The sequence below is a fragment of the Monodon monoceros genome, unplaced genomic scaffold (assembly GCF_005190385.1).
Source record: "Monodon monoceros isolate NGI ecotype Baffin Bay Population unplaced genomic scaffold, NGI_Narwhal_1 Super_Scaffold_2, whole genome shotgun sequence".
NCBI lineage: Eukaryota > Metazoa > Chordata > Mammalia > Artiodactyla > Monodontidae > Monodon > Monodon monoceros.
This window is the reverse complement of record NW_021703776.1, coordinates 59,143,486-59,164,410: the sequence shown is the minus strand read 5'-3', so window position 1 is coordinate 59,164,410 and position 20,925 is coordinate 59,143,486. Positions and strand designations below refer to the sequence as shown.

The 20,925-nt window shown below is 40.3% G+C and overlaps 1 protein-coding gene across 6 annotated transcripts in view; it reads right to left on the bottom strand.

Moving 5' to 3' along the window:
* Window positions 1-276: 276 nt before the first annotated feature.
* The window catches only part of PLEKHA8 (pleckstrin homology domain containing A8), a 75,546-nt gene continuing 54,897 nt past the window's right edge, over window positions 277-20,925 (bottom strand). For 3 of the 6 annotated variants that reach the window (XM_029233768.1, XM_029233770.1, XM_029233773.1), the window contains exons 13-15: window positions 20,318-20,388; window positions 11,505-11,566; window positions 277-6,062 (exon numbers count right to left, since the gene is read on the bottom strand). In XM_029233768.1, coding sequence (XP_029089601.1) covers window positions 5,865-6,062; window positions 11,505-11,566; window positions 20,318-20,388 — 331 coding nt within the window. In that variant the 3' untranslated portion in view covers window positions 277-5,864. The remainder of the gene's footprint in view (window positions 6,063-11,504; window positions 11,567-20,317; window positions 20,389-20,925) is intronic. The other 3 variants (XM_029233772.1, XM_029233771.1, XM_029233774.1) reach the window with 2 other exon arrangements.

Sequence of the window (20,925 nt, the reverse complement as noted above, 5' to 3'; positions counted from 1 at the left end):
ACCTTAGACCAGGGGCTTCCCCAATCTGTGCCTCAGTTTTCTCATCGTGACTTGGGGTTAATAACGGTACCGGCCCCATAGAGTGATTACGAGGACTAAGTGTATTAACATTTGTAAAGAGCTTGGAATGATGCCCAGCAAAGAGTATGTGTTCCATAAATGATACTTATTACTGGCATATTCATTAAGCAAAAACCCACACAATGTTTAAGAGAAGCACTTGATAAAATACTTTAAAAATAAGTTTATTATAACTAATGAATATAAAATCTGACAGATGTTTTCAAATATTTTTGCAAAAAAAGTAAATCCCTCCCTTGTTCCCCCTCCCCACAAGATACAGAGTTAGAACTTGGACAGAGTTTTACATGAAACCTAAACATGAAATTCTCATTTATCAGTTGATCCTTAAAGGCTCCAACACATTATATTCTAAGTAAAGGTCCATTAAAATTAAGGAATCAACAAACCACTGGACACCTGCTTTCTACTGTTGCTTTCTACTGTCATTATGATGCTCATTCAAAATGCTAAAGGACAAGAACAGGTAACATAGGATTGCATGTGACAGATATTCAAAGCGCATGGATCTATGAGATCACAAACAATGGAGATGAGAATACTGGGGGTAGAATTAAACACTGACTTAAAAAAGCAACCCAAGGAAATCTATGTACATTGTAGCCTTTGGCATCTGGTCTAACATCTTTCTTCTTTATAGAGACATCATTTTGTCCAATCTATTAACCAGATTAAATCAGCCTTAACACATGTCTCATCTGACACAGATTGTCCACAGCCAATTTCATATGAGGTAGTTGGGCTGTTTACTGACATTCTAGTGAAAATTGTCATGACACAAAGGGATTCATGCATCAAACATGCCACAGGAGACTGGCTCATTAGCCTTCTGGGAAGCAACAGAATTACTTCTAGATCACCTTTCTTGTCACCACTGACTCCATATACACCTATAAACAGACACAGATACGCAGGAGTCTGTGGATGAGATCAGCTTTGCAAGGGGTATCAACCATTTCAGGGTGGTTTCTGTTTATAAAGTACAGGGAAGAAATACTGATCACACTTTAAAATATATAAAATAGAATGGACAGTCCTTAAAACAAGCAAGATCTGTTGTGTTCTCACATAGCTTAGCTGAAAACATTTGTTCATGCTCAAAGAGAAGTGATTAAAAAGGGTAACCGAAGAATTTTGAAAACTTTTGCTTTGCAGAGTAGTGGTATGTTTTTTCCTTTTAATTTAAAGCTATATAGAAACAGTGGAGAAGAAAGATCAATGCCTGCGTCAACCGTACCGCTGAGGATCGCTTCCAAGTGCCTTGATGCAGCAGCGCAACAAGAAATCATGCAAATGGCTTCTGTACACAGGCTACTTACTGCCTGCGCCAGGATAGGACTGGGGACATTTCCAGAGGAGGTCTACTGAACAGTATGTTCATGGAATTGCTGAAAGGACCCTAACACCCTTGTAATAGATAAGCAGTCTCAAAATACTATTAGACAGCTAGTGGGTATTTTTGTCATTCTTATGAACCCCTGAGTAAGCAACTGCAGACCACAAAGGGCTGCCCAGAAGCAGAGTGTGTTTCTAAGTAAAGCACTCTATGTGCACGTCACAGGGACACGGGCTGCCGTAGACACTGAAGCTCATGTACAGAGTCCACCAGATCACAAACGGCATGGAAGTCAGCCCCTCCAAGACCAAACATGTTAGCTCAGCTAACAGAACAATGGCTTAAAATGTACTGTACTTATAAATTCTAAATCTAAAAAAAATTTTAAAGGTTGACAGTTCACCTTAAAAAAAGAAATGAAACACAAGGGCAGGGAAGCTGAAGAGTTATAAAACCCATGACTAATATCAGAAGTAACTGATTTTAATCGATGATTCAGAAATGCACCATCATGTAACCAACTTCTTATAGGACATGGTCGTTTAGCAGAGAAAAACATAAAAAGTAGTGTTTCAGGAAGTTTCCAAAATCACATCATCTTGTATCGCTCATGACCCTTTGACTCCTCCTACTGACTTAAATGATATTTCTTCATACATATGACTTTCACAATCAGATTAAGTTTCCTTAATAAGATACCTCTTCCTTCAGCTCTTTTACTTACTTCAAATTTAATAAAGAAGGGTATAATTTATTTATTGGTCCCTACCACATATTTTTCTTAATTAAAAACACTTTTCCGAAAATATAAAGTTGAAAGCATTAACTTTTGATTAATTAATAATCAAAAAGAGGAGACTGCAAACCTTTCCAGCAGCACTCATCTAATAACAGATCACCTTTCCTAGATGCTACACACCATGTGGTCACCCGCTTTACAGCTACACATGGGAACAGGGGTTCTTTAAGAAGCTCTTGCAGTCTGGGAGGGGAAGAGAATGCCCACTGACTGGGCACCTGACCCTGGCTAGGTCTGTGCCAGATGCTCCACGGATGTGCTAGAAGCTGCTGCTGAAGAATGGAGCAGAACAGCTAAGAAAGGGGATGGATTTGGTGCTCTGATGGGGGCACTGTTCGCAATCATTAGTAACAGAAGAGGAGAGAGAAGCAGCAGGGCTGAACTATGGAGTTCAGATATCCCTCATCGTGGAATATGACATTTTGGGAGCATTTATTTTCAGAATGACACACAAATAATGATGACAAGGCACCTGAAGCCACTACTTACACATCCTAACAAACGCTGCCTTTCAAAGTCAATGCCCTGGGGACTGATGTGCTCAACATTCCAAGAGCCCCAGTTCTAGAACTACCTGAGGAGCTGGATCAAGAGGTGATGAGAAAATCATTCCTACCTCAGAGTCACAAGTTGGTTCTTCCCCAAAAGGTATCCCTCTAACTTAACATTTTTGTCAAGATTAGGTATAATGAATCAAATCTGCTTTCAAGGACAAAAGAAATTTGCCATCATCGAAAGGATTTTGTTCAGTTAGACAAATATATATTAATCCCTACTAAGTGTAAGGGCTGGCTTCTGCAGTGGGGAGAAGTGCAGACATGATGAAATTATGTGTATGGAAGTGCCTTATAGGAGGTCGTCCAAACGCTCCTTATTAGTTAGAAGACACATTACCTTTTCTTTTCCTTCAGGATCTCTCTAAAGGTTACTCTAGAAAGAGAATCCTAAAAACGTTTGAGCAACCAACAAACATACTAGCGTTTTCCCATCTCCTCTCATTGTCAGAGAAAGAAAGCTTAGAGGTCCCAGGAATCTTAGAGGATTATGGAGAGAAAGCCTTATCTTTTCTCTTTGTCCTCGTCTTAGATAGTAAATGTCAATTAGCACACATTATGCCTTTAAATAAAATGGAGAAGCAAATACTGCAGGTCCAGGAGGAAGCTCTGACCGTGCCAAGCGTCAGGCCAAGCTGAATTTGTCATCTAATATGAAGTTCAATTTCCAGAGCTTTACACATCTTAGGTAAACTTAGTATGCTCCAGTGAGGAAAATACCTATCAAAAAACATTACCCCCTTTCTGTAGGGTTGGAAAAGTGTTGAGTAGGTGATGCAGCTTATTCAAGTTATTCAAGCTACTCTGATCTGGGTTCCCAAAGATCCCAGATAATATGAAACCCTTCTTTCCCAGAAAACTGGGTCATATACACCAAGGCAGTACCTATAGAACCGCGCAATGGCCCTGCTGAGCAGCTTTCTTTCTGTGTGTATTCAAAGCCTCGGTGGAAAACCTGAGGTATTTTCAGTGTGCCCACCTCTCTCCCAGAGACCAGACCAGCTCTCCTGAGGTGTCGGGGAGCACCACCACTTGCTCCGAACGGTCGTGCTTCACAACACTTACAATCTCCTGGCAGCATCCCCACCCAATGGTGCAATGTCTAATGTGCATTCATTCAAGGTAAAGCAAAGGCTGGTGGCTTTTTCTTTTTCCCTTTTAGGAGGCTCTGTAAGGGCAGGAAGTCTAACTTATCCCCTAGTCCTGCCATCATGTTCACACTAGCCAGAGAAGGAGGTCCGCACTAATTACTCGTGTGAATGGGAGAAGACAACATGCACACCTTAGCAGCTGGTAACAGCAAGCGCTAAGATACAAAAGAATCAACATCACTTTAGCACCCTTTTTCTCCCTAGCCTTAAAATATTTGATGTTGCTTTTCTAAAGGTTAAGCATTTTCCAGAAGTCCTTACTGAGCACAGTATCTGCTTCGTTAATTTGAGCTACATAAATGCCCATTTGTTTAAAGACAGACAAAAAAAATCAATACCCCTCCCTACATTAATCTCTCACCTAAGGAGAGGGTTCTCTTTGCCCTCGGGACAGCATCACCTGTGCCCCTCAAAGGAACTCACCTTCTACCCGGGGAGCTTCCCTTCCAGCTACTTAAAGCGAGTAGCCCCTGACAGGGAAGGCAGCCATGGCCTCTCCCCGCCGCTCGCTCTTGGCAGCCTGGCCTACTGAGAGACTAGGGCCACAGTCCTGGCCTCACACTCTTCAGGAGAACGCCTACACAAGGTTGTTTTGTGAAAGGCTTAAATCCCCCCTGTAAACTGTGACACAGTCCCAGAGCTTCTGAGATAAGATAAGCAGCTGCATTTAGCTTCCTCTGCACCATTGGTGATAAAGCCAAGGCTGATCAGAGAGCACATTCAGAACTGTGGTCCCTGAAGGCCTGCTGGCTCAATTAAGAAACCTGCTGAGTAAACTTGCTCCATTTCTCACTCTCCCTTTAACTACTTCGTTTCAACGATAGCCTCTCCCTCTTTGAAAAAAAGGACACATCATTTAGTTCAGGCAGAAGACTGGGAATTCGGTAAACTAGAATTTAATCTCGTAGCTCTTCAACCCTGTGTGCACAAGAATAACTTGGGAAGTTTATTCAAATTCAAGGTTTATTATCCTGAGTCCCAATCCCACAATTCTGGTTCTTCAGGTCAAGGTAAGGCCTGGGAATTTGCTTTTCAAACAAGCGCTCCATGTGATTTTGATGCAGAGGTGGTCCAGATCACACATGGAGATCACGTGGCTCTTCTATTTAGTGGCTGTGTGACTGAGCAAATCCCTCGACCTATACACCTTACTTTTGAAGTTTAATAATAATCCCTGAATGTCACGGTTTTGCTCTGATGTCCAACTGAGATGATGCCGAGGAAAGCAGGCTGGCAGAGGGTGTGCACTGCACAGGGGTCACCTCAGATGACCTGTCCCACACCTCCCATACTGTCCTCCAGCTCGGGGCTAGGACATACCACTCATCTCTTCAGAGCCAGTCTCCTGGCCCATAAACAGGGATGGCACTGCTTGGTCACACCAACGTCCCGGACACACTGACTACACAGGCTCTTCTGGCCCACAGAGCCACAGAGAAGAGGATTCTTTGCAGGACGTCTAGGAATAGCAAACTCTATATTTCAATAGCTTCAACAAAGGGGCTGAGCTCCCTCTAAATTTTTAGTCTAATTCTAAATTGACTGAAACACTGGCTATGAGTTACAGTCCTTGATAAAAAAATTGCTCATTTTCAGCTTGGGTTTGGGTGGCCCATTAAAACTAAAAGCAAAACACAATACTAACAAATTCATTTGTCAAATCTGCTCTTATAACTCGCCGTTCACGTCTGTGTAACAGCTATGATTTGGTTTCCAGGAGGCCCTTTGAACTGAATATATAGCACCTTGATTTTTAAACACACAAAACATATATGCATTTAAAAAATTATACATAAAAGCACTAGGCTTTGCCTCCTCCTCTCCATCCCCCCAAGTAAGGGATTGGAGAGGACTGAAGCTGCTGCTGGAAATTAAGTAGGGCAATGAAACACTTTAGCGAACTTTATTCCCTGAAGTTAGGAGGCGGCGCTGCCCTGCAGACATCATACCACCTCGTCAGACTCCAGTCCGTGGACCTCATATAAAGTGTCCAGTATCGCCAGCTGCTTTTCCATGGCGGGGAGGTAAAGGCTGAGGTCCCTCTGCATCCCAACACTGAAAGCTGCTTTCTGGTGGTCGCCTTCCTTAATGGTTAATGCAGCCACAAAATCTTCATAGGATGGAGCTGCCCTCAGAGCTAACTGCAAAAGAATTGCCCGTGAGAAGCTGCACCACGGCTCGCTCTCTTGCACATTATACTCATGCACAAGCGCATGCGTGCACACACACTCACACACATACAGAGCTGAGGGGAGCAAGAGTGGAAAAAAAAGGCATACAGCCTTTCAGCTCATGGACTCTAAAATTACGTTTCAAGCACCAAATCACTTTAAGGCTAGAAGAAGCAAGTATGTTCTTGGGCCATCTTCAGGATGCAAAATCCCATCAAGTCAGGGAATGCTGAGAGAAAAACAGTTTGAGAAAAGCTCCCTTCTCATTCACAGTGATCCAGCCCCTTCCGGTTGAGCGCTCAGGATGACCTGCATGCGTGCTGCTACCACAGTCTTTGTCGGCACGTGGCCAGCCTGGCAGGGCGCCTCACCATCCTATTTGTATCTCATCTCCACGTACTTTCTTTGCGTGTCTCCTATTTCCCCCTACATGGATATTTCCTTTGTAGTCTTGAATATTTTCTAAAAAGGAAGGGGGTTAACATTTGTTGTCTGCTTGTACACTGATGCTTTAACGTATTTTATCCCAGTTAATCTTTGTAAGAACCCTGTACAATTTACATTCCTATTTGACAGAGAGACATCACACAGCTAGTGAGCGCCAGGGCCGGGATCTGAACTTAGAGTCGTCGCTATGCTTTTTCAACTACACCACCAACCACACTGCTTCCCTGATGGAAGATTTCCTAAGCTCCTTATAGCTCCCCTCCCTTTGCAGGCCAACTGTTCCCTAAGCTTGCTAAAATCTGCTATCTGGCACCTACTGGTTTGGCTCCGCTGAGTTCTCTGGAGACTTTTTGGAATCTTGAATAATCATTCTGCAGTTGCTTCCTTGAGCTTCCTTATATTGAAAGTCTTTTGAGAATCAACCCTCTCCTTTTTTGCAACTGGAAAGTGACCGGCATTATGCAGTGGTTAAAGCACAGGCGTGGGTGAGGAGACCTGGACTTGAATCCCCAATCTTTTACATATTAGCTTGAGGAATTTAAGCAAGGTGATTAAACTCCTAGAACCTCAGTTTCCTCATCTATAGAAGATGACTGATAGCACTTTCCTTATTTGAGGGATTAATGCGACATGTAGGATGTGTTTATTCTACTGCCTGGCACATAATGAATACTCAAATAATGACAGGGGTACAGGGAGAGCAGAGAATGAAGGGAAGGCAACTGTCCAAAAATATAATGTGAGAAAGTCTCCCAGAACTGAAGGATATGAGTCTCCAGATTTAAAGACCTATCCCAGTGCTCAGCAGAATGAATGATAAAGACCAAAAGGAGAACACGGTGAAATTTTAGAATGTGGGCATAAAGAACAGATCCTAAAAGCATCTAGAAGGAGGTGAGGAACAGTTTATACACAGTGGCACATTAGATTTTACAACAGTAACACTGGAAGCTGGAGGACATCAGAGGAATGCCTTCAGAGTACTGAGAGAAAATTACTATTAACCTAGAATTCTACACCAGCCAAAGCAACACTCTAGGAAAAAAGGGGCAGAATAAAGATAGTTCCAGGAACTCAAAAATTTACCTCCCTTGCACCCTTTCTTAGGAAGTTACTAGAGTTTGGATACCATCAAAAAAAGGGATTGGATCAAGAAATAGGAAGTCATAGGACTTGGGAAATGGAATTAGGGTGAGGTGGGGATGCAATATAGGAAAACCTGTGAAGAAAAGTCCTAGGGCAATAGCAGTACAACAATTTAGACTGGAAGAAGAGTTTAGAAAGTGCTGGAAGGGCACACTCCAAGAAAAAAAATACAGGTAATCTGATACATTCGTGAGTTCAGAATGATGGTGATCTGAGAAATCTGATGGTACGGGGAAAAATGTAAACCTCATGTAAGAAAGAACGAAAAAAATCACAGAATTCTGGCTCATCATCATAATGCTACCTTGTGATATAATTATATAGGGAAGGTGGAGGCAGGGGAGGTGAGGTAGTGACAGTAAGGTCTAAGAGAGCTAATTTCTAACCTATAACAGAAATCAACAGTGATTAACACTGGTAAGTCCACAAAGAACAGTAAATAGTTTTAGAATTACAGAGGTATTGGAAGAAACAGTCAAAGCAGTTGAAAGTGGCAGCCTCTTTTAGTGAGCCTGAGAAGTATGGAACAAACTGCTATTTTTTTGTTATAACCTTTTTGGACTCTGTGATTAAAAAACAAAACAAAACTCTGTGTATATATATTTAAGTAAAAGAAAAAAATTTTAAAGTTTCTCCAGAGTGGAACCCAGGACTACAGATCTCTCAAAGACGCCTAGTGGACTGTAATGCAGCCGAGTCTATCTGGGAAACAATAACAGAACTCAACTGAAGATGAAGCCAAAACGGAGCCACAGAAAGAGGCAGAGCCTAGACTGGCCATCAGTTCCACAGACGGTAACTGTTTGAAGATAAAAGTTCACTCTTTGTCTGGTAAATAAGTCAAATTCCTTGAGCGTAAAAGCCATTTCCCTGAGCAACCAGGATTAGTTAAATGAATTTGCCCCTGATAATTTTAATTAGCACATTAGAAAACTCAATAAACTTTCCAAAGTAGGGATGACTTAGAGAATAACAGGAGAGACACTGAAAGGTAGCTCCTCTATTGAAAAGGCTGTTGCCAAATGCTCAACATAATCTATTTTCTTAAAAACCAGCAACTTGAAAAACTATTGGCAATAATATCAAGTCTTCAAAATGTTCTTACTCTGTAACTTTGGGTGTATTACCTCACCTCTATGTGTTTCCGGTTTCTTTGTCTATGAGCAGGGAAAATAAGAGAACCTACCTCAGAGTTATGAGATTAATAACTTTATGTAAGTAAAGCACTTAAAACAACATCTAGTGCATGGTAAGTGCTCCAATTCTAAGTTGTGGCTGTAGTTTCTTGGTATTAGACATAGCAATTCTACTTCTAGGAACGTATTTTGAGGAAATAACAGTTTTAGTCAAAAATGCATAAAAACAGATGCTGTTCTGTCTGAAAAAACAAATTTAGAAGCAGCTGAAATTTCCAACACAGAGATTTGGGCAAATACATTATGGTACCTCCATACTAGGGAAATATTATGCAGTCCCTAAAAATAAGTGGGGAAGACTACGGCTAACACTCCTGTTGGATACACAGCAAACTTGTTCCAAGAGTAAATTCTAAGAGTTCACATCACAAGGAGAAAAATTTTTTCCTTTCTTTTTTTTGAATTGTATCTATATGAGAAGATGGATGTTAGCTGAAGCTATTGTGGTAAGCATTTCACAATGCATGTAAATCAAACCATCATGCTGTGCACCTTAAACATACAGTAATGCCTGTCAATTATTTCTCAATAAAACTAGAAAATATAAAAAATTAAAAAGTGGAGAAAAAGAATACAAAATTATACAACCAGCTAAACGTCAAAAAAATTTATATGTATATACAGAGTAGGTATACAAAATAAAGGTAATTATACACATAAAATAAACATGTAAATATAAAAATATAAGTATCTATAAGTAGATATTTATATAAATATATGAAATGAAATAGAACCATATTGAAGAGAATATGTAAAAGTATATGAAAATAAGAGCTAAGAAGGTAAAACACAAAAATGTTAAAAATCCTGATTATAGAGTGGTGAGATTATGGACAATTTTAATTTTTACCCTTTCTATTCTTCCATAATTAAAAAAAAATTTTTTTTTACAATGAGTCTAAATTACTATATATTGGGAAAAATCCTGTAAGTTAAAATGTTCTTTTAAAGACTCATGCTTATGATAAATTTTGTGCTGTAGCTTCATTCTTGTTGGCAACATCTCGGATCATCAATAATATTTCAGGATTAAACTCTGCCCTCTATACTGGAAAAATAAAACAACCCCAAACCACATTTATGTTTCTTATAAATGGTGCAGCTCAGTGTTTTTATGCTCTGTCCCCTCACCAAGGGAACTCGGGAACTCAGTGTTTTTATGCTCTGTCCCCTCACCAAGGGAACTCGGGAACTCAGTGTTTTTATGCTCTGTCCCCTCACCAAGGTACCTGTAGGCAATCACAGTATTTACTCAGGGAGACTGATGAATGCAGCAGCATCCTTTGCCTAGTTTCTCACTAGCAGTTTCTCATTTATTCTGTCTTCACTGTGGAGAGCTGTGATGTGTGGGATGAGCACCAGCCTCGGAGACAGCAGATCTGGGTTTAGACCTGGACTCTGCCACTGCCTCACTCTGGGACTGGAACAAACAGTTCTGAACTTGCAAAATAGTGGGAGTTAATCCTGAGGATTACCAAAGATAGTGAACACAGAAGTACCGGGCACAGTGCCTGATACACAGTAAGTGTCCAACAGCCAAACGGTAACTATTATTATGTGATTAAACATGTACTGAAGGTAAGTGTGAGCAGTCAGTGGCTGCAACTGGTCTGGCTCCTATTCCAGTGAACAGTAGGACATAGAGCTAGTCATCTCTAGGCTTTCAAAAATGTTTCATTTTCACTAAAATTTGATTTCTTCCATGGTAAATTCTTCCCACTTTCTTTACCTGCCTCCTAGTAAATCATGACCTGAACAGTTCTCACCTTAGGCAAATGATGTCTCCCATGCTCTAAATTAGTAAAAGACCATCATCTGCAAGGGTACTTTTAATCCCCCGACCTTCCAAACAACACTCATATTCTATGACATTTCCTACTGTACCACTACATGAGACTCCGCCTTTTCATGGCTGCACCTGACTAAGGGTGACCTCTCCCCAGATGCGAGAATAACAGAGTATTACTGCTGACATAAAGGGGCCATCTTCTCCTTCTATTTTACAAAGCAGGCTAAGTGATTTGTCCGGGGGACTATGATTCTCAGGTGTGTGCTCTTCCTAGGTCACGCAAGGAAGGAAGGAGCGGTAGCTAACAGGAGCCCAAACATATGAATACAAACACCTCCATAAAGAAAATAACTGGGTAAGAAGATATTTCTAGTCCTAGCCACTGGCAATCCAGGTCAGTTAATATTCAAGACAAAATTCAATTTAGGGGAAAAAAACCTGACTAAAATCTGAGAATTAACAGGATTGACTTTAACAGGCAGCAGAGGGAGCTATGGGCTTGAAACCACCACTGGTTTCCCCTCAATGGTGAACATTTGACAGCTTCCTGCCTATCTCTACACTGACACTCTTTACTACCACATGGGAAGGCAACCACTTCTGAGACAAATCTTCTCAGGGTCACTGGAACTAGATAAGGTGAAGCACATTCTAATAGTCTTTTCTTACTTTTTATTGCCAACATTTCCATACAACAAAGACCTATAGACTTAAATGAAATAAGCAATATTTCGTTCTTATTCTCAAAAACAAACAGAAACACCACACACACAAAGCAAAACAAAACACCTTGCTGTGACCATCAGAACATTAGGAGGCAGAAGGATTACTTACCGCAAAAACCCCTCGAACTACCCAGCCATGGTGTTGCCGTAATGTTTTACCATATGCATTATCTTGAAAAGAAGAAAAACTCCATGAGGAACAATTTCATCAGAATTTGATGTGCTATTTGTATCATGTCCTTTCTAATGTATGTAGTAGCACATTCCTATTGGTATTAGAAACTGATTAAAAAAAAGCTGAATTATGAGATTATGTACCCCAAAAGTCTTGAGTAGGAAAAATGCCTACAGAGATTATTTTTTAAAGAAAAATTGGTATTTCCACTCTTACCCTCTGTCATATCTCAACTTCAGCTTATTATCATGGTTGGAAAATTCAATACATATAAGGAAGTAAAGAGGGAGGAAAAGATACTGTAATATAGAAACTAAATACAATTTAAAATACACTATAAAAATATAAAAATGCAGTTCTTTGAAATGTTGTGTGATCCTGAGCCAGTCCCTTAGCTGACCTCTCTAACCATCTGTTTCCCTCTTTGTAAAATGAACTCTAAGGTTCTCTTCAATTCTAACATTCTATTCTGGGATGTCAAATGCTTATCCTAGATGTCCCTATGACCCTGGATATACAGTTTTAAAGCTAGAAACCTTTAAAACTATTATGGAAAGAACAGCTTGAAGTTATTAAGGTAGGTATAAAGTAAATGGTGAGGCCTATTGATAAAAGTCATTCACATTCTAGACTTTAAAGATAAAAACCTATTATTTTTGTCCCAGTGAGTTTTTTAAAAGGAGATTTAAAAACTGCTATATAATAATTTTAATTACCAAAAAAAAATCTCGAGAACAAGATGACTGTATTTTATGCAAGGGATGTGTTCCTGAAGGCTTTGAATAATTCAATATATGCAAAATTCAAAACTGATTTTTCCACAGGAATAAATGCGCTCTCAGGAGGGCACAGCTCTACATCACCACAGTGCATTTTTATTTCAATGCTCCATTTTATTTTCTCAGCATCATCTCCAGTGGTCTACAGAGTCCTCACACTCCTAAATTACAGCACAGAGTATCACAGGGGTTGTTTGACCTTCTTTATCATGTTTTACCACATCTAAATTTTATTCCAAACTTATTTATTTTCATGGGCTAGTTTCAACACTAGTACAAGCACCACCATCAACCATTTAATCAGTGCTTGGGCGACACTGTAATAGGATATAAAGACATTTTAAATTATAACAAGAGCAGATGTTAAAATAACAAAAAAAAAAAGACACCAAATCCACAACCACAGGCTCCTATGCAGTAAAAAGCAGTGTGGTTCACAGAATACTGCCAAAGAACATCAGGTATCTGCATTTTACTGGGCAAAACAGCACTGCCACGTGGCTGTAGCTTGAACACTTTACAATTTATTCAAGCTCTCTAGCTTTGAAATGATGTAATTCTTGTCAATTTCTATTTTTAAAATTTGGGTGAGGCTTTATTAATACTTTTAGCATACCATGTATCAATTTTACATAATTCAAGTTTGCATAAAATACATTATATTTTGTATAAAAGAAGACTGTACGTTTGAATTCTAACAGCAGATTTCGCTGGCTATCTGAAGTTTTAGGAATGGGTTGAAATGCCAGCATCCAGTGTGGTGAAGCGAAAGCAGAAATGATAAAAGTCAATCAATTCAAGGGCACAAAGGGCTCTTAGAAAGAGCCTAAAGGAGAACTCAAGATTAAATTCAATCTTTCTCTTAGGAGGACAGTCTGTAGGCTAAGACAGTGTCAAAGATACAAGTCTTCAATGTAAGCCACACTTAAAACCTATCTGATTCTCTAAGGGGACAGATGTTATCAGGGACATTTTAGAGGGTATCTAAGACCTTAGTGAAGAAAGGGTTGCTAGCATATAGGTGCAGACGGGCAGGAAATACTAGGCACAGCCTCTGCAGTAAATCAGTAAGACAGTCAAATTTCTAACCGTCTAAGGAGCCATCTGGGCTGGTAAGAAGGTGTACAGTCCATGGAAAACATCCTGAGGTGAGTCACAGAGGTATAGTGGGAACACTTTCTTTCTTGTGATCCTAATCCATGTAAGGTATTAAATGCCATTAAACATCAGTAGATGAAATGTAGTGCCATTACAATCTGCTCGTAGACATCTGTGATGGAACAGCTGCTCCATTCAGCAAGAATTTAGTGTGAGTCTGCCACTGCCCCTTACTAAGTGCAAGGCAGCAGGGATCACTGGGTGATTTAAACTCAGTCCCTTGCCCTCAGGAAGTTCATGGGTTTATAAGAGAGCCAGCCTTTAACAAATCATCGTTATGCAAATTGCCTACTGCTATAACAGAGATCTCTATCCAGTGCTACAGGAAAAGAAAGAGAGATGAATCCAGCCTGGGAGCAAGGGCACAGAAAGAATTCTCCAAAGGAGTCTCAAAGGCTGGGTAGGGCAGAGAGTAGGGTGGTACCTGGGGCTGCAGACAGAGAAAGCTACATGGAGTTGTGAGAGATGGTGGCATGAAGGGGGAACAGTCCAGTAGGGCTGCAGATCACTGGGGCTGGGGCCAAACCGTGAGGGCCTTTTTTATGCCGTGTCAAGGATTCTAAACTTCCCACCTGAGGCACAGTGGTAGTTTAAAATAACACTTACTGCTTTTTTTCTGATTTCACAAATAATGTTCAGGAAAATGCAAAAAGGGAGTAACTAAAGAAACCTATAATCATGCCTCCCAGAGGTAACCACAGAGGGCATTCTGGAGGTATATTCTCTTAAGTCTTTTTTCCTATACAGACAGTATTATTTTCTTCTACTAACAGTCACCATCATTCTGATTTGGAATTGTGGTAGGGAAGTAAAAGGAGATCAGTATTTCTTTACGGTATGCAGCAAATGCAGCTGACCGCTGTCCTGGTCCCTGAGCCTTCGGCTCCAGAGTTCACCTGGCAGACAAACTGCCTGTTTATAAGGGCTCTGGATCCAGTGCTACTCCAACCTCAGGGGCCTTATACCTTTCCTACACTTTGCCTGTGAAGTCAACCACTCAAAAAAGCCCAGAAACCCTTCTCCATGCTCTCTTCTATGGGACAGGAAGAAAACAAGGATGCTGTGAGTCCAAGTAAGAGGAGCAGCCTGGTCTAAGGAAGGGAGAGTGTTTGTACAGCAACACGATCTGTGTCTCCCCCCAGCCCTTCTAGAGAAGGCGGTTGTTCCTTGCTGTGCCTGCATCTTGCCAGAGAAGAGTCCCACTGGGCAAAATGTGGGCCAGTAAGTCTAATGGGAGAAGAGGGAGGCAGAGAATTTAGGCTAGGTCCTGACTCAGGCCTAGGAAGACCACCTCCACAATTGAAAACCAACAAAAAAAATAAAACTCATAAATGAAAAGGACTTGCCCCAAGTCTTTAGCTGACTTCGAGGGCTGCAAATATCCCTGCCACGTGAGCCTGCATTAAATTAGGATGAGGTCTAAGCATTGACCTATTTTGGTACCCAGAGAAGATCAGATAATGAAATACATTAATCTTCACTATAATACCCATTCATTATCATGATGCATGTTCTATAATCTGGAAGTATTTTTGGCCTCTGAAAGGCATAAATGATTCCCTTCTCCCAGTTCTCTGAAATCTGTCAGTTCCTTAGAAACTGAGTCAAAATTTCTAAGTAGGAAGGGTTGACAATCACCTTGCCCAATTCTCTTCCTCTTACAGATGAAAAAATAGAAGACCCAGAGAGAGAGTTACCTGTCCAAGGTCACAAAGCTAAAAGCAATGAGAACTTGGGGCATTCTTGTCACATTAAACCATTTTGACAAAACTAATGTTTATTCTTTGTGATAAAACAAAATAATGAAAATGAAAAACGTGCCTTTTCCCAGCCATATCTTGAAAAAATTGGAACCTTATTCTATTCATAAAGATGCAGATTTGACTTCTTTAATGGTTAGTGAAAAACTTTCTATGAGGTATTTAGAGATTATGCCTCAACCTATCATAGCATCTGAACAAGAACTACCTTTCCATTACTGTTGGTGGATAGCTATTCTGTCCAGGAACAGAATATATGAGAGTGTTTCTCTATTGTAAATGTATAATTAGTGAGAATTTGCAAAGTTACTTTGGGTTGTAGAGAGGGCAAAGGAGAAATGCAAATCTAAGTCTTAGGAGACAGCTTGAGAAGTAGACAAGCAAAGCCAGAAAAGGTGAAATCAATCATTCACTGAGCTCAGGAAGTGACAATCATCTCAGCTCTGCAAATGAGCTAAACTAGGAAGTCCTTAGGCAAGAATCACGAACAAAGAAAGGTTTGAAAGTGAATAAGCAGTGAATAAATCTGAAAATACTGAGTGAAAAAGGAAGAATGTGTATAATGTGACACCATGTACATGAGTTTAAAACATGCAATACATTACTAGATACTGTTTGTGGACACATAAATATATAGTAAAAGTATAAAAACATTCATTATATAACGATAAACTACAAATTCTGGATGAAGATCTTCTCTGGAAGTAATGGGGTTATGAGGTAGTAGATGGTACTGTATTTACATATTTGGTCAAATGATAAATATTTGATATAATTTAAAAAAACCTACTACTAGGAAAGTACCCCCAAGTTCTTTACAGTGACTAAGCTTTGGGCAAAATGAATTGTATGGAGAAAAGCCAACTCAATAACCAGTTGACAGAGATGGAACAAGTACCCAGAGACATCCTTTGTTACCTTCAGGCACCATCGAGAAGAAAACTTGTACTGTAAGCCAATTCTGCCATTAGAAGCACATGCTGTTAATAGTTCTGGAAAGGGCATGACTTGATTCACATTCCCTGGTACTTTCAGAATAATTAGTCAAGTTATGGTTTGATGTCAAATATCTGATTATGAGTTCTAACTTCATCTCTCTCATATAGCTCTCCTTGTTTGTGAAAGCCTTTCATATTAAATGCGTAAGTGAGCCTCCTCTACCTTTTTTTTTTTCTCCTATTCTGTGCTCCAGATCTTGGTTAGGTTAATGTTTACCTGACATTTACGGAATCATTCCGAGGTGAGGGATGTGGCAATATGCTATCCCACTGAGGGAATAGTGCAGAACACATAATATTTAGTACAATGGTGCATGAAATGGCAGAGCAACTTTTCTTCATTTCACCTACAAAGATGCTTTCCAAAGCCTCTTCTTGATGTGGCATCTGTGAATGGAGGGGCTCAGCTACAGGGTGGACCATTAAACACATTTGCCTTGTGTACCCAACTCTTTCCTTAGAGTGATCTCTAGAGAATGTCAGAGGACACTAGAGTTCAGAGCAGCTCTTGGCATGAGACCACCCAAAATATTCCACTCTGATCATCATTATGGGGAATTCAGGTGATGGCTCAAAGGCAAAAGGGGGCAGTATAAAGCCCAAGGCCTCCTTCCGATTGCTGAAAACTCATTCTAGGTCACAGAACTGCAGCAATACAATGACTATACATGCATTTTCCAGAGAGTTAATAGATGTCAAGGCTTCCGTTGTGTCATTTAGGACTGTTACATATCATCTCCCATTTTCAAAGCCACTAAGACTATCCAAAATTATGAGCAGTTACCTCAAAACCTTTCTTAAGCAGTGTTTTCAAATTTGGGAGTGTCATCCAAGGTTTATCCTTATTTTATCCCTACTAATTGTCTTGCTGTTCCTAGGTTAAGAAAAGTTTTCAGCCATTGGGTAACCAGCCAATTATCATGAAAAGGAGGCAAAATTAACTGATGCTATGGGTAACTAATTTCAGTACTTTTATTCCTGCTTATTTAATAATCACTTAGATGCAGTCAAAATTCCCAAATAACCAAATGTAGCCTAGTGACAGGTGAGCTTCAACATCCCAGCTCTAGATGAATGGGTCTCACACTTGAGCATGGATTAGAATCACTTGCATGACTTGTGAACACACGCATTTGCTGGGCCCCACCTCGGGAGTTTCTGAGTCAGCAGGTGTCAGGTGGGACCCAGTAGTCTGCATTTCTAATAAGTCTCCAGGTGATGAAGATGTTGCTGTCCTTGGACCACTCTGAGAACCACTGATCTAGATCTGAGACCCTAGGGAAAGTACTTATCCTCTCTAAACCTCAGTTTACTTGCTGTAAAAGGGGAGTACTCAGAAGATTAAATAAAATGTTTATGGAGAACCTAGTGTTATGCCAACACTGGGTGCTCTATAAATGGTAGCTGTTATTACAATAACTCAAATTCAATTTCAGAATAAAAAATGCAAGCTAATTTGCCTATATGTGGCATATAAATTGCACATACCCACTCTTTTACTTACATACCTAAACTATCTCATTTTAGACAAAATATCAGTTCTGCTTATAAAGCCTGTGATTTCAAAATGAGAAAAAAGAAGCCAGCAATCCAGAAGAAATAGGCAACAAGCAGCCTGTGGGTTCTGCATAGTTAATGTGTAAACATTTCTCATAAATCTCTCTTATTTGCTTGCACAGAACTTGTTGTGTCTGTGTTTAGAGGGAAGGGGGCTGGTTAGGGGAGCTTTATCTCTCCACATTGCACAGCAGCAGGAAACTAGGGATCCCGGTAAGCAAAGATGATTTAAATCATGAAGACCTCTGAAATAATCCTGAGCATCAAGGATGAAAATCTCAAATGTATGGTCCCTTTTCCTTTCCACTGAAAACAGTCCGGCGGGGAAGAAAAGGAAGGAAAAGCTGAGATTGGCTGTGATTATTTCAGTTTTGAAGCAGCATTTGCCCTTCAAGTCTCCTCTCTCTTCATAAAGTCAACATCTCTAGGCCCAGCTTTCAAACCAAGTAAAAGATAGGGGAGGAAAGGGGGCAGAATTAGGGATGGGGGCAGGGCAGAAAGGGTATATCCTCAACTGTCTCTCCACCTCCAAGGGGCAAAGCTTTTCTTTTCACTTGCTGTGTCCGGTAAGCAGCTGGGTTCTCCTCTATCCCAGCTCCAGCAGAGGGGTAATGAGATTAGCATTCCCCACTTGCCCTCACACAGCCAGCCATTAGAAAGCAGTAGCATCCTGTGACGTGTGGAGTCCACCACGCACACAGTGCTGAATCCCATATCTTCTGCATTTCCTGCAGGTGGTGGAGTCTTCCTACCAGTGTGAAACTTCCATACTAAGAAGTCAGTCTGGAGAGAAATTTCAGGCTTGGCAGCTGAGCTTGGTAACTTTCCATTTGTGATTTGGGACAAATAAGTCCCATTTTCTGGTAGGTTATCAACTTTGTATATGTCATGATGATGAGAATATAAACAACAATAGAAGCTAACCTCTATTAAGTGCTTATTATGTACCAAATTTCTAATCTTTTCACATGCATAAACCTATTTAATCTTTACAACAATCTTATTAGGGAAATCAAGTCATCATTCCCATTTTACAGATGAGGAAACTGAGGCACACAAAGGTTAAGTAAATTGCCTAAGGGCACCTATCCAGAAAGCCCATGGTCTTAATCACTCCACAAAGTCATCAAGTTTGATAGAGACTGGTTTGGGAGTCCTAATAGGCATGGTGAATATATTTTTAATACTGAAATCAGGACACTTAGGGGAGGATATAACTGAGACAGTCCTGGAAATTCAAGGATGTATGAGAAACCCCAAAATGCAGGTAGCTCAGGGATGGTGGAGAAGACCTTCTGTGGGAGAAATGAGGACCTTACAGCTGAGGATCCCAAAATGACCCTGCTTCAGATCCTCTGTGGTCTTAGCGTGTCTTTTGATCTTTCAGAATTTCAGTTACCTAACCTGTAAAAATGGACTGATGTGAGGACTAGGTTGTCTAAATTTTTTATACAGTGTTGCAGAAATATCAGCTTTTATTGTTTCATGGCACATCAGCAAGTTTCTATACAGGGAGGCCTGGGAAAATCACACAGGGGCAGGATCCCTCAAGATTCATGACCCAAAGGGAGGACTAACAAAAGGAAGAACTCACCCCTGACATTGATAAAATGCTGTGTGAACACTGGCTCCTCCTCCCCAGCAGAAGTATCTAACTCATTCATTTCATTATTTATAATCATGACTGCCTAGAGCCTGACCATGTGCTTCTCTACATCATAATAATACAGGGCTTCAAAGTAATATGGAAATCTCACTCCCATCTGCTCACCTCAATGCCCATCCTGGAAGGATTTCCTAGAGACCAAGATTGAGAGTTTAGCCAGTCTGTTAGTGGCACTATGAGGATGCTTCCAAGTCTTCAATGTTTTCCAAAAGTGGTCCGATAGGTGCATTGATCCATCCATCTATCCACCCACCCACCCAATGTTTATTAAGTACCTACAATGTTCCAGTCACTGCATTAAGATGCTGGAGATGTCGGACGATCTCCTTTGACCAAGGCCTTCATCCGAGTCTCAACTACCACCACAAAAATGGGGCACATAGGGCACTTGAGGAATACAAGATGATGACCAGCCCTTCATCTTACTTCAGAGCAAATCCTAGGGTTCCCCACACCCTCCCTTTTATGGTCTCCAAAACTAGCTTCCCTCTGGATACAGATTTTAGAAAACTACACAGTTATCTCAAGATTCATTTAGGAAGAACTGACTTCTTAAAAATATTAGGTTTTCCTATTAAGATTAAAAGATGGCTCTCTATTAATTTAGCTCTTCTTTAAGAGATACTGATTTTTAATAAGTTAGATCTAGACTACCAGGTCACTGTCTCGAGTTCTTTTTTAACAAAGCATATAAGAAACAAACAATTAATAATAATGAAATAGAAAAATACCAAAATCAGATCTTGAAAAGCACACCCTATCTCCTCTTCCAGGGGTCTCCATTCCACATCCTATTCAATTAATCAACCAAAATGTAAATAACACTTACTCAGGGCTGTCTGGATGTCCTTTTCTCCATTTTTCACTTCTGTCAAAAATCCCTTCAAAAATTTGAGACCTCTAAAACAAAAAAGAGGAAGAAATATTATTTTCAAAGTTCACTTATGTTGAATGGGTATGAATAAATGGCAGACATCAGCTTCTTTTTCAGTAGTATCTTGGGCACAGCAATAAACAAGTCAAGTCACATGGCAGTCCTTTCTAAGTCTCTTCCCTGTGATTTCCCTTTAGCTTGCTCTAGACGCTTCTTATCTGAAATACCTACAGTGGTTTTCAAAATGTGGTCCCAGGACCAGCAGCTTCAGCATCACCTGGGAACTTGTTAGAAATGCAAATTCTGGAGCTCCCCTCCAGACTTACTGAATCAGAAATTGGGTTTTGGGTGGAGCAATCTGTGTTTTTTAATAAGCCCTCCAGGTGAATCTGATGCCAGTGCAGTTTGTGATCCACTGACTTAAAGACAAACCAATCGGCTTTACTGTCCTTTATGATTCCCATCTTATATATTCTATTAATATTAACAATGTTTATCACTATCAAGACAGAGGCAAAAAAAAGTCGATATTCTATTCTTCAGGCCTTCTAGAAAAGGCTATA